Source organism: Fulmarus glacialis, unplaced genomic scaffold (assembly GCF_000690835.1).
Source record: "Fulmarus glacialis isolate BGI_N327 unplaced genomic scaffold, ASM69083v1 scaffold12572, whole genome shotgun sequence".
In the NCBI taxonomy this organism is placed as follows: Eukaryota; Metazoa; Chordata; class Aves; order Procellariiformes; family Procellariidae; genus Fulmarus; species Fulmarus glacialis.
In genome coordinates, this window is record NW_009195988.1 from 100,928 (window position 1) to 127,700 (window position 26,773).

At 42.9% G+C, this 26,773-nt stretch overlaps 1 protein-coding gene across 1 annotated transcript; it reads right to left on the reverse strand.

Annotated features, from left to right (window-relative positions):
- Positions 1–22,175: 22,175 nt before the first annotated feature.
- On the reverse strand, positions 22,176–25,261 carry LOC104072543 (caltractin; the record flags this gene model as incomplete). Its single annotated transcript, XM_009572048.1, has 4 exons — positions 22,176–22,581; positions 22,823–22,960; positions 23,068–23,196; positions 25,106–25,261. Coding segments are annotated over 4 exons (513 nt in total), but the record flags the coding sequence as incomplete, so codon positions are not given.
- Positions 25,262–26,773: the final 1,512 nt, after the last annotated feature.

Consider the following 26,773-nt stretch of genomic DNA (forward strand, 5'->3'; position numbering starts at 1 on the left):
TGTTTTCAAAAGTAAGTCTTGGAAATTGCGTGTGAAAATTGTCTCCTCCATTTAGACACATAAATAAAGTGCCTACCTTCAGAAACACAGTTCTGAAAACCCGGGACTTTATCATTAGTGACATTTTGTTGAGATCTGTTATCTGTGTGGTTCCACAAGTGACCTAGAATAAGAAGAGCAGAATTCTTGTTCTTAGAAATGGAAAAATTTGCCCTTTAGGGAGTACTCCACCACGTAGAAATATTCAGGCACGTACAGGGTGGCCGTTTGCCTTTGCTTCAACTATCATTTCATAGGATGCTCTTTCTAAGCAGTGGTGGAATTGCCCAGTGGCAATCGATGAGCTGCAAAAGCAGCTGGAGATAATTCAGGATAGTTTTGTTCGCAGTGTTATTTGTCCCAGGGTGAGCAGGGTTGGGGAGGATAAATACACTGCAGCACAAGTCTGCAGCAGGGCAGCAGAGCCGGGGGAATTTGTGGCACACCACAGCATTTGTAGTGACTGCTGCAGGCTACAGCCACAGTGTGGATTGAGGTTGCCCTTGGATTTTTCAGTGATTTCTTTTAGCGTATCTGCAGCCAAAGAATCATCTGTCTGGCTTTACTTAGCTTTACTTCTGAAGAGCCAAAGCAGATTTCCTCGTGTTAGCTGCAGGAGGGTGCAAAGGCTTGGGACAGGGTTCATGCTTAATGTCTGGGAGTGGCATACAGGTCCCAGTGCTTAGCACAGTCGGGGGACTTGTGTGGGCAGCTAAGGATGTCAGGCGGGTTTTGGCTGCGTACTTCTACTGTTTCATGTTGCACAGAGTCTGGCTGCGTATTTCTATCAATCGGGAGTCGTGAAGCATGAAAATACCATACAACCATTTGCTTTTATCATTGTTATTATAAATACGCCACCCCTAATTCTGGGTGCTAGCTTATATGAAAACTAGACCCTGCCTAATCTCCACTAGGATTTCACTTTGAGTTAGTCAGCTCCAATTAAGAATACTTATTTTTTCAGAGGTAAGCCAAGGCAAGCCAAGAGCAGAAGGTATAGCTCTTACCAGAAGGAGTAGTATCTTTGAAATTACTGGTTGTGGAGGGGTGTTATAGGACTTGGTCCATACGTTGAAGGGTTGGTCAAAGTTGACTAAGGAAGGGGTCCTTAATTTGGATTTGTATCTTTAGGTACAACCTTGCAGTTTCCCAAACATAATCCTTTTCTGATTGAATAATGAAGGAGAAAATGCTTTATTGAAAGGGCATGTGAGAGGCAGAGCACTGTCTAATATTTAATCTGGACAAAGTTACATTAGGAAAAGAAAAGGCTTACAGGAGACTATGAACTATTTTTCCTATCAGAAATATGCAGAAAGAAGTGCCATGCTAGGCAAAGTCTGCCTAGACAACCTAGAAGTTCAATATTTAGAAAAACTTCTTCAACATCTTTTTCTTTTTTGGCAACCTAGACAAGAAAGAATAAAAATGGGTAAGCTCTATGGGGACCCATCACTCTTAATCCAGAATACACCTGCCTGCACATGGAGTTATTCAGAAAGATGTGCTCTTCAGCAGATCCAGATTCTACCCTTAGAAATGCATAGCAGGAACATCAGCTAGACAAGAGCTAGAGTCTTCCCAAAACTAAACAGGCACCATTCTGTAGTCTTACCTTATTAGTGTGCATTCTCCCTCCAAATTACTCATCCATAAAAATGCAAATGTCAGTACTGAAATGAAAGGCTGTGCAAGGGAAAAAAATAATGATTAAACCATTTGCCTCTGTCAGTGGCTTGAAGGCAAAAGCCTGTATCTGCAGTTCTGCATTTCTTTGGTATAGGAAGCAAACAGGTCTGTGAAGAGGCTTCTTAAAATAAAAAATTTTCAGCCTAACCGCTAGTTCCGCCTTTGTATTAGTACATCTGTTGGCTTCTGGGGGCTTCTCTTACTCAGAATTGAACTGAGACTGACAGTAACATTTGTTTACTACATATCTGATCAACCATATATAACCTTTGCCAAAGCAGCTAAAATTAGAAAGAAAAGAGCAATGCATTCATTAGGATAGGAACATACTTTTTAAAGATTATTTAAGATTAAAAACATACACAGGTCATAAGCACGTGTTACTGGAATGAAGTTTTGCAGAAACCTGAAGACACTTGCTTTTTCAAGGCAAAGATTGCTAAAAGGAATGCATGATATGACACTGAAAAAGATGATATAGAAAGAAAATAAAGAGTATCAGTACAACAAGATATAAACTCAGAAGTCTCCAGCTATAGATCAGATACTTTACTGCTTAAACAGACTGTACTTGATTCCTCTAAATGCAAATTTGCAAAGTTGGGCTTCAAAATTCCTGAAATTTGCGTGAAATGGAAGATGTGCAGCCAAGGGCTCGTATTGTATCAAGTGAAAAGGAGGTAATAGTCAAAGACCTGCTGAGAAAACCCAGCATCATCCTCAGGGAATATTTTTCCTAAAAGCCTTATGCCTGCTTTGGAGTGAATTATTCTGAACAAAAAAGTAAGGGGTTTGCTTTTGGGGGGAAGAAGAGGGGTGGGGGTTTTTGGGTGTGTTGCTCTTGTGTGGATTGCAGCCAGCGCAGGTTGAAATGCCCACTGTTACTTCTGCCCAGCACTTTGTTTGCAGCTCACACTGGTGGAAGTTTTTAAGTCAGGCATCTGAGTGATTATCACTATTATTAAACTTCACTTCCAATAATCGATCCATTTTTGAGAATAAGAATATATATATGTGTATATATTTTAATCGTTGCAGCTCTCTCTCTGAGAGCCTCTAACAGTTCCAACCGCTGGAACAAGGTTGTCATGTTTGTCTGCAGGAGAGGGAAGGTGTCACCCGTACTAGTGTCACAAAACCCACCTTCCTCAAATGCAGCCAGGTAACAAACCCTGAGCATCTTGCTGGTGGGGTCTTTCTAGAGGTTGACAGCGAAATTTTCCAAAGCACCTTCCCCTGAGGATGCCGTGGCTGAAGGCAGCGTGGCCAACAAGTGCTTCTTGATCAGGGGGAGCCAGCTGTGGCTTCAGAATTGAAATTAAGACTTTCTCCTAACAGCCCTGTAATAACCTTTTCCTTAATTTCCCTAACAGAGAAAGTGGTGGTTTTAGAGGAATACAGATCCTGAGAAGGAGAAGGCTGGAGGCCAGAGATGTCGGGTTAGGCAAGGGAGAGCTGGACAGGCAAGGGAACTGGAAGGGCTCTGGGGTGGTGGAACCAGAAAAGGACAGGAGGCATCTGTTCTGCAGGGTGGGGGAGGAACAGGAGGCAGGTCCACACAGAGGGTGAAACCCTTTGTGCTTTCAAGTTAGGCACTAGCTCAAGGGACAGAGGCCAGTGCTGGGGCTGTCCATATCCCAGCTACCCTGGTCACGGAAAGCAGGCATCTGCCTGATTTCTCAGCAGGGGATGCAGGCTTCCCTTTTGTTTTAAACGTTAGAAATAAAATAAACAAATCAACTTTTACCTTGCCCCAAAAGAAATGCTGGTAAAGGCTTGTTCAGAGTTCAAAATTCTGTGTCAAAGTTAAGAAATTCCCTGACAGCTTTACAACTCCTTTCTGCATGATGCTCTTGTGTTTATGTCCTTTCCACCCACCTTTGCTTTTTAAGGCTGTGGCTGTGGCTTGCACTGTGAAAAAAAGCATTTACAAGTCCCCAAAAGTTTGAAAATCATGAGTCAGACTCCCTCAAAAGAGTGGGGAGGGGGATTTTTTTTTTTTTTAACATCTATGTAACACTCACTTGATACCTTTTATCTGTGTGTGTGTGTGCGCATAAGACAGTACAGTGTTAATTTTTTGGCCTCTGGGTAGGGGATAAATGTTGGTTTGATGGTGTGGGGCTTTCAGCTGCTCCCTACATTACCAAACCTGAAGTCAGGCTGTGTCCTCTCACCCCCCTCCCATCTGTCCCTCATCCCAGCAATTAATCCTGCCCCTGATTTGATTATCCTCCACTGACCGCCTCTAACAAGGCATTTATAGAAGCCATTTTAACTACACAGGCTCCTAGCCTTCACCTCACAGGCTGCATGTAATGCCTAGCAAGCTGAAAAGACTGAGACTTTTGCAATGCAGAGCCAGAATTTGTGCATTTTCTGGATGCCTGACTCAGAATGCCCGGGGCCTCGATGAGAAGGTGAGCACTAGCAGCTGTCAAAAAGCTGTGCCTCATGCTAGGTATTGGCACTAAATACTCAGTAAGATTAGGCTCTCAGCATGCAAAACTCACTGATTTTCTTGATTGAGTTGCCTGTACTTTCTCCCTGGGCTTCTTGTTGTGAGTAAAATAGGGCAATAGTGCAATGTTGCTTTTCAGCTGTTTGAAAGTAAACATGTTTGTGTTTGTAAGGAATGAGGAGATTTGGATGAGTATACCGCATAGAAGAATGTGGATTTTTTTTACAAGAATTTGTGCTGGATTTACATGATGTACAAAACAATACAAAGAATGAGAAAGATCAATTAATTGAGTAATTTTTCTGTCAGTAGCAAGAATCCTATGGAAAAATCTGCAAGGTCATGAATTAAAAATTAATAATGGAACTCGGCAACAGGCTGAATTAAGGTTGAGCAAGCAAATCTAGCTATTGCTCTTCTTAACTATGAAAGTTTGGCTTTGCGAGTGTACTGCCCTTTCCTGGCAACTTTCTACGCCTCCAGAGAGCTGTTGACTCTATTGCAGACAGGAGATTAATTTAATTAGTCATGCCACTCTTGGATTCAGAGATTTGCCTGATACACCAGTTTTACTCCAAAAGTGAAATGATACTCTCTTACAGAAAACCTATAATATTAAATCATAGCGTAATGAGATCCGTCGAAGTGGGAAGTATATTATTGAAATCCTATGCTTTGTCACCCCTGTTCTTCACAAGGCCGGTTCCAAAATCTCAAGAACTTTTCCCAGCTCTCCCTCATTTTTAATTATATTGTTCAACTTCTGCCATTCCTGTCAAAGAGTCTTAGAGATTTCATTTTTGGGTCCTTTGAACTGGCTAAAGTAAAACTTGAGACATTGTGCTGACTTCAGAGTCCTCCTAGGTCTGGGAACTCTGAAACAAAGAGTTGTCCCCTTTGAAGGTAGGAAAAAATTGTGCATTCATGGCTTTCATCCATTGCAAAACCAAAACCTCCAGATACATCATCCAGTGTTGCTATAGAAATGCCTTCGTAATGAACCAGACAGATTCTGCTTACGTTGAAGCTGTTCTGCTCTGTATCTGAATTTTTCTTTACAAGCTGTCTGATGTGGAAGGACTAACCTCATTCACAGCAGAGCCACAGGCAGAGCTGTGGTGTACGCCTGCACGGTCTTCTCTTAAAAATTTTTTTCTGCATTAGTCTCTCACTACTAACCTCTGTTTTCCTCCATCTTCCTATGTTTTTGTACCAGAGCAAATCTTGGTTTTAAGAGATGGGGATGAAGAGGAGGTGCTTGGAACAGTTTCACATGGTTTCTATGTACAAAAGCATTTCTGAACCACTTGCAATCCTTTGGTTAAGGTAGATCAATATCTGCCAAAAATAATCCTTCAGATGCATTTCCCCAGCCACATAAAACAAGCAGCCACCTGTGACCAAATTGTGCAAGTGGTGCAAGCTGCATAGAACCAACAGGATCCTGGTTTTCCTCAGCTATTGCATTCTCAGTTATATCATGGAAGTTGTATTTGACAGCAAGTGCTATGATGCAATATAAATAAATCGGCCATTCATAAACAGTTCTACAAATCATTGTTTTATCAGCCATTAAATATCAGCAAATGTTCATTAAAAAAGCATTGAGAATAATTAAAAAAAACTAATAGAGGAAGGGCATACAGTCATAAGATGGCGTGATATGCCTCGGTTTAGCACCATGTTTTTCATATTGTAATTAACATAACTTCTTCAGCAGACCAGACAAGGTATCAAGGGCTTCCATCTTTTGATCATTAATAGTAAGAGACTGACTTAAATTAGGAAGGAAGTAAAGAGCATTGATGGAAAATTATCACTGAAAACCACATTGTCCTGTATGCCTGCAGACTTTACTGGGTATCTGATGAGTTGCTGAGTCACTAACATCAGACCTCGGGCTGCAAAAGGACCGAGACTGCGTGCCAGTGTTTAAAAGGTCAAATGGAAAACTTGACAACTCATACAAATTTAACACGCAAGTGTCCGTTGCTGGTCTGAGCCACAGATCAGAGGATTGTGTATAGTTTTGTGCTCAGTCTTTAACAATACTCTAACCAAACCGCTCCCTGTCCCTTTCCTTTAATATGTGAATATAAACCTTTTATTGCACGTGAGTGAAGCTGTCAGCTTGTTATAAATGAATAAAGAAGAAAGCGTGCGTGTCATTGGAGAGGCTCAAGAAACGAGTTGAATAGTACCGTACCTCTGCTTGCTGCCAGATCAAAAGCCAATCCCTGAAGTTGTATGGCTGCTGTTAGTTTCAGGAAAACATTATTTCCCTGTGCTTTGGCTTGTACATATCTGAATTTTAACATAAATTATCATATCTCTGAAGCCATGGAGGATGTAATATTCGTTAGCTCCTATTTGGTGTTTCGGTCTTCTGACCAGAAAGCTTGTCACTCTGCTGAAGAGTAAGAAATTATAGCGTGTGGCATAGCTAACCAACACTAGTCATGGTAAACGCAAGGACTGAAGTGAACTGCTTGTAATCCATTCCCAGGAAAACAGCCTCTGGAGCGGAAAAAAGCGTGATGAATGTTGTTTGCAGAAACCAGTATTGGTTTGTGAATGATTTGCAGATCCCTGGGCTGAGGTGGGCAGATAATGTATTGGCAATTAGTAATTTTGCAGTTCAGATAGATCAACCCTCTGCTCTTACCCTGGAGACATCCTAAACGAGTTACACCCAACTGAACTCTGCTGAGCCCTGTTTTCACCTGGATCATAGAACAGGAGAGGGCAATGTCTTGCCTTGCTAGCAGGAAAGCGATTTTCCTTCTTCAGGCTGGCAGAGGGAGGTCTCTGTTGGGGATCCCTTGGCTTCCAGACAGGGAATGAGCCTTTTTCAGGTTTATAACTTGTCCAAGAGAAGCAGAGCGGAGCTAGGGCCAGCTGGAGAAACAGGGAAATTATGTAAAATCATCTTAGGAGAAGATACAAGCAAGGATTTCAGTCCTGGTCCTTGCCCTGAGAGAGGGCTGGGAGCTCCCCTTGGGACTGGCTGGGGAGGCCTTGCTGGAGGAGATTGTCCTAACACAAAGCAGGGAGGAAAGGGTAAGATGCCAGTCATCTGGTTAAAGTAGATTAGTATCTGCCAAAAATAATCCCTCAGAGGTGTTTCCATAGCCACATAAAAGAAGCAGCCACCTGTGACCAAATTGTGCAACACATCATGTATTTAAAGACGGTTTATACCTTTGTGCCAATCGGCTTCTGTTGTTGGAAGGGATTTGGATTCAGAATTTGCTCAAGTGACCATGGCAGTTTCCCTCCAAGCCTTGGAGGAACTTCCTCCATTGCTTTCTGGTGTATGCCTCTCGTTTGTGACTTGAAATGATCCTCCGTTGTGTTATTCTGCGGCTAAAGGTAAAAATTCATCCAAATCTCCTTTGGAATTCAGTTTTTAACTTTTGAAAAGGAAATTTGCAAAAATGTCAGAGATATTTACCTTTTGGAGTCAGACTGAGGGTAAGCGGAACTTGTGCTTCTAAATCCTGTAGATGTTTTGTAACTACTCCTCCCCAGTGGCCATGACTGTGACTTTGCCCCTTTGGGCAGTTTTGAATGAGGGGAATATGTGGAAGTACATCTTGAGGTAAATACTGATTTGTAAAAGTATGGACTCTTGTAAGAACAAGCATATCCACTCTTACTAAAAACAACTGGTGGAGAAGGGGAAGGACAGATAGGAAGGGTAAGCAGGAGCCCGGTGTGCTTGTAGTGGTAAAAGGGATGTCCCACTGGCACACAGGATTACAGAGGACCCGGTACTTTGAAAGTCCTGGTTCTGGTGTTTTTTGTCATAGTTCAAGCAAACATAAAGATGAAGGTTACACACATATATATAATTCCCCTCTTCCTGCAAAGTGTATAAGGAAGGGGGGAAACTGAAAAACACAGATGATTTTGGCATCAATTCAGATGAACGCCATTACCTGCCTTAGATCATAGTCCCCCAGGACTCCTTGTATTGCATGAAATTGCTGCCCTGCTATGGATCCTGCCTTGCTTGGACCAGGACTGCCCCAGGTGGCCTGTCTTTGCTTGGCTGCCCATCTGGCTGTGGGAAGGTGCTTCAGTTCACCCATCTCATCTTGCCTAAAGCTGGGTATTAGGTGAGGTTGCTTTGCACTTTTCTTTGCTGAGTTTCTTATTGAGTGCTTATTGAGTTACTCATTGCACGCATAACTGCCAAATCCTTTTCTTTAGCAATCTAGGGGGGACATGCTCAGAATCAGCTGCAGCTCTTCCTTCTGTTCAGCTCGTCCTGCAGGCAGCTGCAGACAGTGGGTTTTGCCCGGGCGCGCATGGGTTGCGCTGATCAAACTGAAACCAAGTTAAATCAAGTAGTTGGTTGAAGTACTGCAACACCCTCAGGGGTCTCTGTAACATCAGTTCAGTAGTAGTTACATCTGGTCATCTCGCATCATAAACGACACAGGTGAAAAAGCCCCCTCTGCTACTCTGAGAGTTTGTATTACTTTACAAGCATAATATGATTCTTGAAATTGGTGCAGATCTGTGTGTCGCAGAGGTGATGTGAAGCAGCTGACAGTGTAGGAGGAGGTGCAGAATGAGGTGGAAAAAGAGCAAGGCTCATTGAGGGTGACCTGAGCGCAGCAATGTGAACAGCCAGGGAATCCGCTGGCTTCAGGGGTGGGCTTTGGCCAAGACAGCAAGCACCGAGTGAGGGATGAGCAGCACCCCCAGCGAGGCCTATGAATTGCATGGCTTTGGGGAGCAGAAATGATTATTGAACAGCATTATGCCAAAGGCAATGAGGAAAGTTTTAGGTGTGTATATGGCAGCAGGCTAGCAGAGAGACAGTAAGAGTCATCTGGTGCTGGGGAAGAGCTTTGCAGAAGCAACAGCTAAGCTGGCTGTATGTTAGTGTGGATCTGTTCAGGGATATATGTGCACAGTCACAATTTAACAATTGGGTGAGCAAAGTGAGGAGGCAGGAGGAATCGGCAACCCCATTTCATGTCCCCCGCTTTGTGCCTTGCAAAGGGCACGAGAACTCCCTGATGTGATACTTCTATGGAGTTTGCTGTAAGTTTTTTCCCAGGGTGCTCTAGTATATTACATATGAATTGCTATTGCTGCTGTCTGCACCTCTTTCCAGCTCCCTGCTGGAGGCTGCATGGGCTTCCCATGGCAGAGAAGGAGGTTTGTGCCCTTCCTGTCCTACCTGCTAGGCTGTCACGCTTAGAAAAGGATCTTACAGTTCTCATGAGCGTGGCATGGTGCGTCGCGTTAGTCATAGCGCTGTGGTTACCAACAGCTCCCCACTGCTAAACCCAGGAAGGTACAGGAAGCACGGCAGAGTACGTGACCCAGCACAAGGCAATAAGAGGCCACCTTCAGTCCCTGACATTGTAGCCACCCCAAATTCTTGCTAGGTCAGTGTCATGCTGGGTGCTTCTAGTCCAAGGATGATTAAGGCAGTATCTAGTAAGCTCAAGCTCAGCACAGCTAACATGTCTTAGCATTTACCACTAGTCTGATGTTTGCGTGGCAGTCCACAGGTAAAGAAGGGACTGGGAGGTCTGTGTTGTGACAAAACTAAATAGCAGAGGGTATATCAGAGAGTGCAGCGTATGGCCACCTCGGCCAGTCTGCAGAGAAGTGGAACAAGATGGATCACGCCTGGCTCAGCTTCCCCCTGCCTGGTGTGTTGGCTCCATGGCAGCCACTTGGGTGTCTCTATACAGGTCACTCCAGTGTCCATCAAGGCTTGTCGTACCAGACGTGCTGCCAGACCCACGCTGGTTCCACGTGGTTGCAAAGTCTTTGCTCACTTTCCCAAGTGCTCCAAGAACCCAAAATTCTGAGCAGCCCCAGGCAAAAGCACCCAAATGTTTTTTTTACATCACAGCAACTAATCTGCAAGTCAGTAATTTAGGAGCAGCCCTGCCCAAAAGCACAGAAGCTGAGTTTGGACCTCTGCAGACCTAGAAAGCTGTATGGCTTCATTTGCTTGGCCTGGGCCCGAATCTGCTGGCTCTGCTCTTGGACTCCTCCAGTGTCTCCACACTTGGAGCATGGCTGATCTGCAACATGGATTAGGCACCCACAGACAACTGAGAGCTGGCTGTACACGCTCTTTGATTATTAAAGCCCTGGCATCTTGCTTCTCGCTCAGACTTGCAACTTGGGCATCATCTTTGACTGGGACTGCTCTGTATCCAGACAATGCTCAAATCTGGATTCAGTAATGTAAAGGTTTTATTCAGAGCTAAACTTTCTTCTTGTATCTCTGTTATTGCAGGATTCTTCTTGGCTTTCAAGAATCCTTGCCTGCTACTGCAAACTAATTTTCCAAGCCTACCTCTCTGCTTAAATAATTTCTGTGATATCTCTCTGCTCTACTGTATTAGATGCAAGTAAAATGCCTGTTCATCCAAGGCCAGCTGTGATGTACTCTCAGCCTCACGATCATCTCCCACTCGCTGTCGGTACGTTCCCTTCTGCCTCTTACTGACCTGTGCTCCAAGGCTCTACCACCCTCCTGTTACATATTTAAGAGTGCACGTTTTTTGGTATTTCCAAAGCATCCCAATTTCAATCTTCTTCAGATGGCTTTGGGAAATGTCCCTTTTCTAAGAAATGACTATCGGAAGGATGTTAACGTTCCCTGGATTTCTGGCCAATATTGCCTTATGTATTATCTGTTACCAGCTGTCTTCCACGGAGGTTGAAAGCTTTCTAGGGCATGGGGCTATTACTGTTCTGCTTGGATAGTCCCTAAAAATCTCACATGCAAATAATAAACAGTGGTAATTGCTAGGAACTCAGTGAGCGTTATCAAGTAAAATCTACTGAAGTTGATGTAATGTTTTTAATGAGACAGCCTTGAGCAAGCCAATTTCTCAATGGAAACTGCTGAAATAACTGTCAAACAATTTCATTTTTGTTAAAGACTTATGCCACCTTTTGAACTACGAAAGTTTCAGGATGGCAACAGTGCCACAAAAGTTACTGTCCTAGACTCCATTTTCCATTAAATACCTAGATTCAGTTTGAATCAGTGCTTCACTCTTAAAAACAAATTATTTTGTAGGTTAAAAGGAACTCGTCTGCCACCTTTACATTTTCAGGTGGTATTAAAAAACCACCTTAAACTTTTGAACTCCAGGACAATGAGCCAGCAGCTCACACGCTATTCATTGATACAAATTCATTCTAACTCCAACCCGTAAAAGGAAATTCACCCCAAGAATTCAGCTGTACATGTTTAGAAACATCCCAGATGGTGGCCACGAAGTATCTGTAAACAACTACTTGGCCATCACTGTGAAATAGTTTGCCTGATAGGGGATATGATGAACCCAATGAAGGGGGAGCCTGTGGTGTAACCAGCTCCTCCCTGAGCCAGGCCCTATGCCACCTCCTCAGAAGAAAATGTTGGTGTTGAACCACCAGTGTTAAAACATCCAAGTGGTGACCCAGTCATGGTAAAGTATTCGCCAGGCCTCGTTTCTCCCTTGTTGGCATAGATTACAAAGGCAGGCGCTCTTGTCTGCCCATCAGGCTGGATCAAAGGCACTTGGACTAGTAAGTGAATACATGCCAAGACAGAGTTAGGAAAGGCTGGTTTGTTTTTCCCTTGACATGTAGCTATTTTCCCCTGTCTGTGCTTCCGTGTTTTGGTCAATATGAGCACGGAACAAATGTGAGAGGGAATGGATGCCAGGAGAATTTTTCTCTCCTTTATTTCCTGCACGGTCTCACTTCTTAACCTTTCTAGGAGAAGTTCAGGTGGCTAAACAGAACGGGAGGACAGTGCTGGAGGTGCAGGGGCAGCAGCTTTGCTAAGGAGGCATGAGCAGGAGGAGGAGAAGCCTTCAAGGAAGCATGGTGCTAGCGAAGAAGGATTGCGTTAGGGTTGTGGGGTTGGCTGGGGAGCTGATGCCAGTTCTGAGCTAAGTGGCTTACAAGCCACTTACAAGCCACAAGTTGGAGACTTCGGGTGGGAAGGCTTGTACTGCATAGGACTGACAGAGGCTGTTTGATTGCTTTCTTAAGGCAATCCCTCCTGGTGCCAGCTCTGCTGCCACCTGTGTGTGTGAGCACAGGGTGATGACAGGACTCTTCTTGTCAACTTTACAGGAACGGCTTCTCAAAAGAGTTTTTGTCTGGAGCAGTTGCCCAGACAGCTGGGCAAACCCATGTCAGTCTGTCCCTGTGTTTTCTTTCCCAAGAGCAATAGTCAACCTTAGACTGGAGGGCCAGGCTCTGTCTGCCTGACCCAGCATGCTTGTGGTCTTCTCAGAATAACACCACCCACAGCATGAGCTTGGCAAGTGCCAGAGGGAACTCGTAGAAGGCAACAATATGGATCTGTGAGCAATGTCTTCAGTTCCTTTCCCAGCAGTACGCTTGCAGAGCCATCATCTGAAGCAGTGTTGGCAGTATTCAACCAGTATTGACAAATTCAGAGATTGAAGCCACCCTGGCTGATTGCAGCCACCTCTGCAATTGTCTGCTCACGGAGAATGGCTGAGAGTGAGCCGAGATGGGTGGGAGGTGAGAGGAGCATCTCTGGTGACCTTCACTGGAGCCCACCAGCGCTATGCTGTACACAACAGCATGGCAAGACTAGTGACTTCAGTAAGCCCCTGCACTTGAAGGCAAACAGCCTGGGCTGGATGGCCCACAGGGAAGACCAGTAAGGGCTAGGTGCGACCTCCCCCTCGCCAAAGAGCAGAGAGACAGGATGAGGTGGGACAGAAGAGGTGGTTTCCTGGTGGCCCTGGCAGATCCCCATGCGGGGAGGTAGCGCTGGTCACGCACCTTACAGCATTGGGGTTGGCAAACCAGCGGGGCTGTGGGCAGGCATGCAGGCAACGCTGGCCGCGGGCTCCGCTCGTGGCTCTTTGTGCCCCGGGAGCTGGGATGCTGTCGGCAAGGTCCCAGGACACTGGCCCTGAGCCCGCGGACACCGCCCGCACCACAATTTCCCCTTTGCTTTTGGTGGCGACGCATCCAGAGGCTGGAGCTGCATTTCTTACACCCACTGGGAGGATGTGGGATTTTCCTGGCTGCGAGGCAGAGGACGGCTGCAAAACGCAGCAGAGAAGCTCTGCAGGCTGGGTCAGTGACTCAGCCGCTGGCGATGGGCAGGGGACAGTACAGACGGGCTCTCCCCTCTCGATGAGCGCAGCAGCCCAAGCCATGGTGCCTTTGCAAACCTTAATCCTTTCGTTTTCCACCCTGCTCTTAATATTGCCACACAAGAGGTGAAGAAATTAATCTCACCAGCAGGAGATACCCTAACTGGTTTGGAGAAACAAACACATGATTTTTATTTAAAAAACACTTCATTCCTTTCATCATAGTCATTTCTGCAGAAACACAGTCAGAAGTTGCTGTGTAGGAGTATGGATTTCTGGTAACAAGGCCACCTACACGAATCCACCGCAGGAAATAGGAAGCCCATACCTAAAGCCTTCATTGTCTAGGGCCCAATTGTGCAAAAGTACTAAGCACCGCTTAGTCCCGCTGAAGGCAATGGGAATAGATGATGCTGAGCCCTTAGCAGGAGGTGGTCAGGATTGAACCATCCTAGATCTTGACTCGGTGAGTCATAGTATTGCATGGCATTTGATAGTCAGGAGAATTAAGAATCTTTGCACAAAAATCCCCACGTAATAAATAATACCCTGTTTAATACATCTATTGCATCTTGTTTTGGTACTAGGAAGAATAAGAATACTTGTTTCTTCCCACCCCCCTTCTAAAAGCCGTTTAATTTCTGGGAAAAGCTCCTTTAATTTTGATACATAAGCATTTTCAACTCATATTTTCTCTTGGATTTGTAATAGTAATATTTTTAATACTGTAAGCAACAATATAATTGTTTTCTGCAGAAGGATCCTAAGCATTTACTTCACCCAGGTAGTGACCTAGTTTATTAGGATTTGACAAAGAATATTTATTTGTTTCGCAGCATGAACAGAAATAATATTCAAACCTTTCGGCCATTTTGTTGAATACTTTATTGGTTCCTAATATGAAGGAGGAAGCTGAAAAATGGCTGCGTAAGGGATATGTTTACCAAACACTAGTCTCAACTATGCTAATTTTCTGCTTAGAGAAAATAATTGTAGTTTTTGCACCTGTTATTTACAAAAGCATAGGTCTGCTCTAGGTGGACAGTACCTCCACTGACATGGATTTTTTTCCATTGAGAAAAGAAATCTCATTCTGTTTCTGCAAAACCTACCTGTTGTTCCACAAGTGGCAGATGAGACTACTATAACTGAAAAAGTAATTGAAGAAAAAAAATCTTTGTTTGCTTACTGTGCTCATTTGGTGGAGTTTTAAGCAAAGCTGGTTTCTGTTTCCTCGTGTAACTGAATAGCCATCAAAAACTGACTAACTGAAAAAGAGCTTTGGCAATGGTGAGTGACAGGGAGAAACGCTTCAAAAATTACGGGCTTTAACATTTGATTTAAACAGGACCACCAGTCCTGCCTGCTCGAAGTTGCAGAGAGGCCTCGTTAAAAATGTGAAATGGAATGAATAAAAGAAACCCAGATGTTGAGTTTGGTGGATACCTTTTTAAGATGAAAATGATAGTTCTGTGTGACCCATTTTTTTGGACCTCATCAATACATGGGTCCCGTACTAATTTAGTTAACTTGATGGGGGGGGTGTGGGGGGAAAGTCTTTGTTAAATGCATGTACCTTGCTTTCCAAAAGGAGCTATTCTGCAGCAATCATCTTTGACCTCACATGATTGACTACATTGTATGGATTGATTTAAACAAAACATTCAAAAGATCTGTGGCAAGTGTGCTTCTGTGGATTTTTGCTTTGGCTGATCATCGCATAAGCTATCTAAAGAGGAAACATCTGGACCTGCCACCTTAGCTTTTGTTTTAATGTGGGGAACACAGACTTTTAAAAACTGAAATTGAGATGATCTGATAACACGTTTTTAGAAGTCGGTATAAATGTTGGTTTTTTGTACTGAAATACCTTCTAGTGTTTATAAATCAGATCTGCAATATTTGCAGTCAGTTTTTCCTTGATGTTTAGATCTTTCATGGTACTTCTCATTTGGAGGTCTGAAAGAATTTACAGGAAAGCACGTATCTGTTTTCTCTGTGTTTAAGGTGTTGAACAGAGGCAGGTGAAGAAGGAACCATACTGGGAAGGAACCTCATACAATAGCATGGATGTGTAAATTTTGTTGGTTTTGTGTGTTTGCGCTAAGCTGCATTTTTGGGCAGAGAGTGCTTTAAAATAATGTTGGAAATGGGCTAGGTTCGCTGTTGCATTTGTTTCCTACGGAAACCTATTTTTTTGCTTTATTTAATGTTGGGGGGATGTTTTTTATAGTGAAACTTATGTCGCTACTAGAACTGGTCAGAAGCTTTCAAAGAAAATAAAGTGGCCTTGAGAACAAGGGCCAGCTCACTGAGACTGCACCAGTTTGTTGCAGAACCTGAACCTGGTACAGGGAGTTCCCATGCCAGTTTCCACAGCTCTTGCTGGCCCAGTGGGATTTTCACTTCGAGGAAATAAAACTTCTGCTCCATGATAACGCTACAGTACACAGATCCTATCCTATTTGGGACTAAAATGTTACAACAAATCCACCCTCTTTTCAAGCGAAGCTTCTAAACGTATGTTCGCATTTGTACTTTTTGCATGTCAAAAGTATGTGAAACTAATAACAGTAAGACTGCAAGATTTGCATGTGTGTATACAGTATGTGTGTGCGTGCACATGCATCCAACATGCAGGGAATAATAAATGCATGTGAAACTCTTACAGCAGTGCCCAGAATTTTGCACGTTTGCAGCTTGCGTTTGACAACTTTGCTTTGTTTTTATTCACTGTGTCAAATCTAATTCAGACAAGCAAAAAAAATGACTTGAGCGATTTCAAGTTTAGTAATTAGTGGCAGTCAGAACTCCAATGAGGTCAAGAGCTATAGTTTTAGGTCCCCAGCTCCATTCCAGTGGACCCCTGGAATCACCAAGGGCTGAGGCTCTTAAAGGTAGGTGCTACGTTGGTACCGTTTGGGATGAAGTCTGAACTGCTCGTGCATGTTCTGCTGCACTGCAGGAGAGCAGGTTTGCTGTGAGCCAGCTCTGCTGGGCTCCTAACTCAACAGAGAGATTTGGATCATCGCTTTAAGACCCTCTTTCTCTCTGTACTGCTTAAGGAATTGGGCACATATAAATCAGGTTTTGAAGCATCAAACTTTGCAGGTCCTCTGTCTTGCTCCACCCTAACTCCACATCCCTTTCTCACAGGCTCCCTGTATTTTTCCAGTAGTAGATATGAGCTGTCAAGCTCTTAATATTCTGAGCTGCCTTTAAGTGCAGGCAGGTGTCCATCTATCATGCTTTTGACCTCTGGCCAGGCAGTTGCCTGAAAACTTATTTCTTGGTCATGCTCTACCCCAGAAGGCCATTGGAATAAGACACATCCCGGTGCAGACAGTCTCCTAAAGGTCAACACACTCACCTTGGGGACAAGAGTCTAATTCTTAAATCCTTGTTCCTCTTGACTTGAAGCAAGGCCACAATTCCAGCTTTCCCACATCCCGATGGAGCGCCACAAGCATCCTGCAGCGGGTCTGGCTCTGTCTTTCTGCTTGAAGTGGTTCCATTTGATAGCAATATTCCCAAAGAGAGAAAATAGCTCTATAGAGTGGTGGTCAGAGCACTCAGGGGGACTGTGCGAAAAGCAAGTTCAGATCTCTGCTCCCCTGAGCGCGTATCTGTAATTATTGATACGGAGTGGGAGTTTCAGAAAGTGTGGTTTGGGGGTTTAGCTTTGAACAACCAACTAATAATTACAGCATTTTGCACTTCAGTTGTGTGAGAAGCCTTGTGTTCTTTTTTTCAGAAAAAAATAATTCTGTATCCAACCACATATTTCAAGCCCCAGCTGGATGGTGTTTGTTAGCCTACTTTCGATCGTCGTTAAAAGCCACAGAGGAGGGAAATAAGTATCGCTCATCTTACACGTTAGTAACTGGATGCCCTCTAGCGAGGCTGTCACGTTCTCGGATCTATTAGTTCTTTACTCCCTTAGAGAGAGAAAAGACTTCTACACTTTTCCTTAATGTAAAAATTTAGAAGTGCATCCTGTAGTTAAGCAGAGTGTGCAATGCCCACTGAAAGCAGAATTTTATGCCTGCTCAGCCGAGACTTTCACAGAAACTTCGGGCTGTAGCGAAGGGGCAGTCCTGGCCTTCTGTTCACTGGAGCCATTCAGAGAGGCGTGTGCCTAATCGCCCTGGGCATTGGCGTACAGTATTGTTGTTTGGTGCGACTGTCTGCTCATAGCTACGCTATCTATATCGAAGTATATGACAAAACGGAAGCTATCTTTGTGGAATTATCCTCATAGGGTTTCTTTCCTCAAGTGTCAAGGATCATCCCAGCCTGTACACCGAGCAGCTTGTTTGCTCCCCTGTGCCAGGAGGCACACGGGTTGTACCTGCCCGGTCACTCATGTTGAAGGATGTCTGAAGAACATCCCTAACTATCTGACTGTTTGCTCTCCCTGTCTGATTTTTGTAAAATGTGTCAGAGAGCTATGGTAGTTTCTGTTAGCATATGTAACTAGGTTTTGAAACAACGCTTGTGTTTTGAAGCATCTCAGGAGCAGTATTTTTCTCATCTTCATTCGTTTTTGTCTGTGTAAGAAACAAAAATAATTTTCAAACAAATTGTAGCAGGGAGAGTAAATTCTGAGTGAGCGGACGGGCACTGGCAACAACACCTGGATGCAGTCTCAATGGTCCTGATTTGGCTTTAACACTGATATTTTGGGAGACTGGATGATGTCTGCAAAAAATGCACTACCTAAAGGCAATACATTGTGCCGATACACTTGCAAAGATTGCCAAATGTACCAGCCAGGGCACGGAATAGATTTAAGTAGTATGGTACTGTAGAATTTTTGTTGGGGTAGCAGAAAGACTTAACCCATGTCAGAAAATGTGTTCTGCCAGCGTTTCCATGTGTCAAATGTGGCAATGATGAATTCAGGCCCAGAGCACTTTCTACTGCCTGAGTCTTTCTCAAAATCCACTTATGCTATCCAGGGGTGTTTAAAAGCAGATGTAGTGTGGCAATATTTGATTTATATGAACTCAGTGAGGAGGTTTCAAGGAAATTAATACTTAACATTTGAAATATGTGGTATGACTTCACCAGGCAGTTTGCAGGACGTGGGATTTATTCTTCAAAACTGTAAATGACCAATTTAAATATTTTAATATTAAATGCCTCATCAGTTTATTGAAATATTTATGCTCTGTTAGTAGGACTCTTGGCATACGGAAGTACACAAAGCGTTTCTTCTGTTGCTTTCCCCCCATCCTCTTTCAAATACCAAGATTAGGCTTACCTGAGAAGAAGCCATTATTTTTCTGCAACATTAGAAGTTGACCCTGTGCTTATTGCTCTGAACAAACTCACACTTAGGGAAGTGAGAGCGTTGTTACCAGTTAACGGCATGAGCACCTCAAGCAATGCAAGATGACTCCAGTCTTTTGCAATCACCTGTGCCCGGCCAGCCTGCTGTTTTACACACATTTGGCACAGGTATGACTGCAAAGAAGCAAATGGCCTTTGAGATTGCTGCCTTCATCTGCTTTTCACTGTGATGTAGTGAGAAAGCGCAACAGTCCAGTGCCTCAAGTTGCCAGCTCAGTTTACTTAAAACATCTTTGCACACTAGATGGTTGCATTTTGTTTTGGTTTGTTTTTTTTTCTGAAGTCCCACAGTAAAGCCAACTGAAGATTTGCTTTACTGTGGGACTGGTAGGATTGTGGGAGTGTACTGTGGGGCTGAGAGATGATAAAGAACTTAAAGTTGCACAGGGGAGATAAAAGCAAAGGTTAGTTTAAAATTGCCATGCAATTTTCGTATTTTGGAATATGACTTGTAAGTAATTTTTTTCTCTTGAACTATTTTGTATTTTATTAAAAGCCCAGTACATTTTCATTTTAAAATATTTTTCATTGGAAGTAATTTGCAATATTATCTCCCAAGCAGCTATTGCCCTTATCAATGCTTTGATATTTAGGTGCTTGCCAAATACAAATTGCAGTTCCACTTTCCTTTTTCTACAGTATCTGACTAGCACGAACGCTCAAACTGAAAACCAGGCTTCGCTGATGTCACAGAAGGAAGGATCTCAGCTGGATGCACATACTGCAGCATCTGAATTGCAGCCATCTGAGGGGAATTTGCAAATGCCAGGTAAGAACCCAGCCTCCCTGTAGGCATGAAGGGGAAAAGGGATGCTAAGGATGAGGTTCACAGCCATCTGCTGCCCCTGGAGCTGCCCAGATCAGCCTGTAGGGAACATTAAGCAGGGTTGGGACCGAAGCCTTCCCCTCTGCATCAGGTGCCAGTTGGTACGTGCTCACACTGATGACCACTTGGATTCGGGTGCCTTGAGGCATGGGACCTTTCATGCAAGGCAACCCAAACTCTGCTTTCCCTCCTTTTTGGTGCTTTAGTGCAAAGGAGTTGAATACCAAGTCTCCTGGAAGTGCCCCAGCTCTTATTTTTGAGAATAGAGTGAATGGGAAGAGGAGGAGAGGGGTGCAAGTGATCTGTCTTCTCTAGTGAAACCCCTCCATTTAGGGTAAGCTACTCGAGTAGGCACTAGAACAGAGCCCAGGAAAAATGTCTGAACCTTCCCAGTTCATTGATCTAAGTCACTTTCTTCAGCACAGTAAAAGGATGAAATTCCTGAACGGGCAGTTGAGCACCTGTTCCTCACACAAACCTAACTCTGAGTTCTGCCATTGGCTTCAATCAGGCTCCTTTTCATCTACCGAGTATAGAAATGTATAAGATAAAATTCTAGAAGGGACAGGAAGGATTCACAAGGGCACCGAAAATAATTCATGCAGAACCACAGCACTGCTGTGGGCTGCTGTCGATACCGTCGTCATACTCGGTGCGTGGCTGAAGAGGGGACAAGATGTCCCTATCATGCGAACTAAAGCAGCATGAGACACTTGTTCTATTATGTTAACACTTGCAAGTTTTCTGCTAATTCAGCCACTGCTCAACATTCCAGAAATTAATGGGCAAGCCAGAAATAACATTTCATCATTGTAGTGTATGTGGTAGGTATGATTGTGTGTCTTTTTCCTACCTTCAGAAGTCAGGTAATGGGATTAGAACAGGAAGAGAGAAGTGACATGCATCATAGGTAAACAACAGTCATCAATCTCTTCCTGTGGCGGCATTAAAAAAAGTACAGTCACTCTAATAGGCTCTGGGATTCCCCATAATCAACTCGAACTTCAAATTTCCCTTTCTGAATATAAGTGGTTAGTACTAGAAACTTTTAATCAGCATAGTGGCATAGGGAGAGGAATTATGTGATAGACTACTGCACCCAAGAATTTCTCTCTTAGAAAGAAAAGATAAAGAAAAGCGACAATGTACGTGGTGAACCATTTAACACTTCAAAATTATTTTTGAAAATTTAGTTTTCATAGGAAGCACACCAAGTTATAAAGCACACAAAGTCCTTAACTTGCAAAACAGTTTTATTTCACACTTATACAAAGTTAATAGACATTTTAAAACGCTTACAGTACTGTAGGTTACATCTACTGCCACTGAATATGTTAATAGGGGACTTCACAGGTCTCCTGAGTTTTCCAGGGTCCTACACAATCCCTGTTGTCCCACAGGTTTAAGCCTACTTCTGTACAGGTTAGAGAGGGTCTATTTAGAGTTGTTCAGAGTACAAAACTCGGAGGACTGAGGCAGAATGTGCCAGTTCCACATCTGCATGCTGAGAAGAAGATACGTAAATGAACACTTCTCCTTTCCGCTCCTGAAACTAATTCTCCCCCTGCTGGGCCCTCACAGCTCGTGAGAGCTGAAGCAGCTGTTGTGAGGAGCTAATCCAGGAGCTGGTTCTTCCTTTCTTCTACAAACCTCCTTAGTGCTGTCAAGCAGCAGAAGCTGTCTGAGGAAAGAGGGATCTAACAGATACTGGTGAAATACTGTTCTTTCCCTCTTCTTCCCATTGAACCCTTCTGACATTTTGCTACCTACTGGCCACTTCACTGTGAGCAGTAACAAACCCTCCTTCAGGTGCCTTATTAGAGATAGATGTGATTTAGGATTATACCATTTCCCTGCAGTTTTGAAGCTGATTATCTAATCAGGACCCAAGGATAAACCCTCCTGCAGAACCACATATCAGATGTCATGTTGTGTATCACTGCTCTGTCGCCATAATACAGAAGGAAACGTGGCTCTCCAGTAAGTCCTACATTGACAGTATATGCAAGAAATATTCAAGAAAATGAAGGTACTCCTAAAAAAAAACCAACCCAAACCTGTGATATCTGAAATGAATTTGGATTGCATGGATCTAAATATATTCAGTGTTCCACAGGTGTCCAAGGTGAGCTATTTTTTTCACTTCAGATGCGAGTCCTCCCTGCAACTTGACTGTAAACAGCCACAGACAAAATTTACACTAGTGCACCATAAAACTGAACTTTTTAGGTACCTAAAATCCCAGCATAACAGCAGCTCTGTAATGTCTTGGGAGTAAGAACAATGGCACAAGATGTTTGCTGGTTATACAATAAACTTCGATAATCCAAGCAGGTTACATTCCAGTAAACTAGGTTTCAGATAAACGGAAGAACATCTACTGATGGCACACAGCTCCAAATGAAGAACCAAACCTGGTTATCTACATTTGCTTTCCATTAGGTCCAAAAACAACTTGCCAGGGGAAAACAGTGTTTCATACAGAAATAAAGACAGATATGCAATTGGTTTTAGAGTCTTTCATGGAAATAAACAAAAGGAGACAAATATCAAAAGATAACCTAAAAGCCTTAAAAGGAATAAAAATACTGTGCTTGTACCTTCATTCTGTAGCCTTAGGAAAGTCAGAAGTGGCCTCTCCCAGCAGCAGTGGGAATCTTCACATCTCAAGTGAAATATCTTTTAGTTAAGTAGTTGAAACACAGCATTCTTTATCCAAAATGGCAATCAATACATTGTCGAGGGGGAGGGGAAGCGACCCTGCCTTGCAGGTTCAGTTCATCCTTCCTTTTCACTTCTGCAGTATCTTATTTCAGCAGTTCTGGGTACTGAAGCCCCCCTTCCCCAATTAACTTTGCTGAAAAAGAAGAATGAACCAAAAATCTGTCCTTTCAGACTTTCTTTATATGGCAGAAAATATGCAGGAGACACAAGCCCAGTTTTTAAGTCTTTTCCAGGTTATCTTTTGGAGCAGCTGTATAGCAAGGCAACAAATATTAATATAAGCTAGTTTTCTTCATGATTCTTAGAAATTCTTGCTCACTTACTTCTCCATCTCCATCTCGATCAGCTTCATCAATCATTTCCTACAAAACACATTGTACATTTGATCAGGCACTGGACTCTAAACACAAGATCTTCCATTCATTAAAACAACAACAACAAATCCAGAAGCACTTCATGTGAAAATGTAACTATGTATTTGATTGCTCTTGGTATTTCTGACCTCTCAGCCCTCTTTGTATAGGCATAAATTTCCACCCAATCCTTAGGAGCTACAGGATTGGTCTGTGCCTGTCAGAAAAGCTATGGCAAGTCAGAATTTACCTGAAGTTCTTCATCTGTTAAATTTTCTCCCAGCTCCTTGGCAACCCTTTTCAAGTTTTTGAATGAAATTTTTCCTGTCCCATCATCATCAAATAATCTGAAAGCTTTCAAGATTTCTTCTTTTGAATCCTTTTCACCCTAAAACAAGAGTAAACCATACATTAATTAGAAAACACCTGCCACCAAGATATTCCTTTTCAGTATTTTTTTACGCTGCCACAAGAATTTCTATTAAGAATTCCTACCATTTTCTGTGTCATCATAGCCAAAAAGTCTTCAAAGTCAATGGTGCCGCTTCCTTCTTTGTCAATATCTGCTATCATTTTCTTAATTTCTTCCTTCTTTGGCTCAAAGCCTAAAGCACGCATCGCAACCTGCACCAAAAAGCAATTCTGTTAGGAGGCCACCAGAATTATAGTGTCAGCAGCTGCACTAAAGCTTGTTTGATTTCCTCGTCCAAAACTAGTAATAACTCACTGCAGTGAAAACATCCTGATATCTCTTACCAGCTTGTTTCATCTTTAGATCCATGTGGAACATGGATATATTTCTGAAACTGAGAGAAACTTTTTGTGTCTCAATTAGCTAAAGGTTCCAATCTTCATAGTTCCTAAAGTGACTAGATTATCAAAATGGGACTTCAAGGGAGATTGGAGACCAGGGATGTGATCTCTCTCCATTTGAAATTAAGGGCAGAATGCCCATTAATTTTGATGGGTGCAGAATTACATGCAGTTAAACTCACACAGTCCAGTACACAGAGATAGAAGAAATCTATACGTGTAGCTCTTGGTGCTTCTGGCTAGGTGGTGGGGAGGGGGGAGCGGGAGGGGGTGGGAACTGACAATATTCCCTAAGTGTCTCAGCCTCAGCAAAGCAAAGACTGACTGCTGTGCTAGTTGAGAAAAAGAAAAGCAAACCTTCTGAGCCTTACAGAGCACAAGCAAAGTATTACTGTAAAAACAGTTGTGTAGATTGTTGTACAAATGCTTAATATTAACATTGTTTAAAACCAGGCTCTGGCATTTCATCAGCCTAGAACAATGATTTTCCTACTTGGGTGTTTAATAGTAATTTCACAATCCTGGTGTGCCAGATGATTACAGCATATTTAACTCAGAGACTGAAGCTTCAAGAACACATAACTAGAGGAAGATTCAAACTGTGAACATTTGTTCTTCCTATATGCTCTAGTGGAAATCAATAGTTAATATTAGGCAGAAATTTTCTTGCTAAACACTCTTCTACTGGAAAGTGCCAACTCGCCAGAAACTTAACACTTAAGTGAAGTGTGTTTTCTGACCAGTTTCTTGCGATGGGACAACTGAAAATGTTCCATTTTGCCTTTCAGAGGGGAACACCTTCTATGATAAATATCCATTATTTTGAATTAATTTTGAAAAAAAAACCCCATAGCATTAAATGGTTGATGCTAAAATGTTTCAGTCCATTTTAAGAACTGTATTTTAACATGTATAATCTGCATTCATGCTGTCCTTAACTAAGCATAAGTACTTCCAAATAAATCCTGAGATAAGCCACAGGCTTAGGCAACTCATGCTTCTAGGTTGCATACATGGAAATTGAGGCACAGTGTGTATATGTGAGAAGTCAAGGTCAAGGAGATAATTAAGATAAAAGGTTCATGCTTAAAAAAAAATCAGACACATAATAACATAGGGAGAGAACTGAGAATAATCTTCCCCCTTGTAGTACTGTGTGTATGCATGTGCATGTACACACGCGCACCACTACCTGAACTGCTACTGAAATGCAATTCAGATCTGTTTTCCTCTTTTTTAAATTAAAAAAGAGGTAATTTTTGGATTACGTATATGAAAATATGGTTGTTTCTTTCCTGAATGGGTGCAAAATCTATGTTTAGTTCTGAGATGAAGAAAAAATTTGATATTCTGACATTCATCCCAAAACAACAAAAAAGTCCACTTCCCAGAAACAATGACCTTAGCCAGTCATGAAAACTGAAATGTGTTCTGTGTGTACCTAAACAGAGGAACTGTTTAGTTCCTCTAATGCTCAGATATTCAAAGCTATCTGACCTACTATCCATGTATTGAGAAGCCTGTCTGCTCTGAAGTATTATATACAGAGCTTTCTCAAGTTAACCATGTAGTACACCCCAAATTCAGTCATGACTGCAAGCTGTTATTCTTGTTTGTACTCCAAAACTATTTTAAAATCGTTAGGGCTGGACAAACAGAAAAAACAGTTACAATTTTGAGATCAAAGCTATTTACATCCAAGAAAAAGAAGTTTGAAAACCTTCAGTTCTTTTATGTCGATGCTTCCAGATCCGTCAGTATCAAACAAATCAAAAGCTTCTCTGATTTCCTGCTTTTGCTCTTCTGTAAGTTCAGGTTTCAAGCCACTTTTCTTCCGCTGGGCTGTACTTAAGCCAGGTTTTCTATAGTTGGATGCCTTCAGAAAGTGAAGGAGAGAAAAGATAAGAAATAGCCCACTCTGGGGAAAATTCAAAACACAACTAAATTATAAGTAACAACAGTAAAGCTGTAGCAGAAGTGAGAGACATTCTTTGCTGCAAGTGGTAGACACTAGGTCTCTGTTCTCATTTTCTTAGGTTATTCTAGAAGGAAAACAAGCTGAAGATTAAACAGAAGGATCATCAATTGATGGAGTAATGCCAGAAAAACAGGCAGGCAGTCTGAAAATGAACACTCCACTGAGGTAACTAAGACCCTCTGCACCTCCTGCCGGTTGCTCTGATGTGTCAGGAGTGGTTTCACCTGGAAAACATGAGTAAATCATCCTCACAGCTAAAAAGGCTGGTTGTACAGGGTCTTGACTGTAAGTGGGACTCAAATTCAGCCACTCCTCAAAGTCAGCACTGAAATGGGGTGTCTGAGAGCATCTGCTCTGTTGGAGCAAAGTTTAGAGGGAGCTGTGTAGCTCTAGCCTGCCATCCACCAACTAGCTGTGGTGCTAGGTAACAACATGCCATGGTAGCAGTGAGATCAACACAAAATCCATCCCATAAGGAGAACTAATCTGCTTGTGCTGAGCTGGTGCATTATTATCCAGGACACTTCTGAGACCTTTCCTGCTTCTGGTGTAAGCTAGTGCAGTACAGAGTGTTTCCCCACCACCACCCGCCTATTGAGCAGGAAAGATGTTCTCCTCGAGTATAGGTTTTCTTCTAAACCAGCAGCAGACAGATTTTAGTCCGTTAGTCTTGAATCTGCACAAATTCATGGAAGGAAGGGCAGTCCCTCCCACCCCCAACTTTTAACTGGTTGGGCTTTATAAAAGTAAATAAATACCAAGAAAGGAATTTGTTTTCTAGCTACTCCTGAGCAATCTCTTAACCTCTGCTGCATTTGTTACCATGGGATCTCTCTTTTAAATACCCAATGTGTAACACAGAAGACTCCATTTTGTTGTATTTGGAAATGAAATTTCATTTTTTAACATGATTTGTCCCTCCCAGGTTGGATTGCAAAGCAATTTGTCTGGCACACCTCTGACTTTTCCCTGTTACAACACAGGCGTCCTTATATTCCCCTCCGGGAGAAACCCACGTGAGACCTTTTCCTGACTATGAAGAAAAAAATGCTAACACACTGACCTGAACCTTTTTTCTTGCATCCTGTGTATACACCTACAAATCTAGTGAAAATGTTGAAGATCCTGAGGAGTAGTGTGTGCGTTGCTTCCTGCTCCATTTATTTCAAAACCGAATTGTGCAAATCCATTTTATATTTCACCTTCTGGCCTGGCCAATGCCGTTTAAATGTGCCACACGCTACAGGAGACCGAATGAAGTGGAGGAGGTCAGCAAGCTGTGCTCAGATTAACCGGGCATGTTTCCTCTGCCTTAACCTCACACCCTGAAAGCAGGTGACATGTTTTGCGATTCTTGGTGTTTTATCGGGGGTGTTTTTTTGTAGTGCCAAGGTTTTTTTTGGGGGGGGG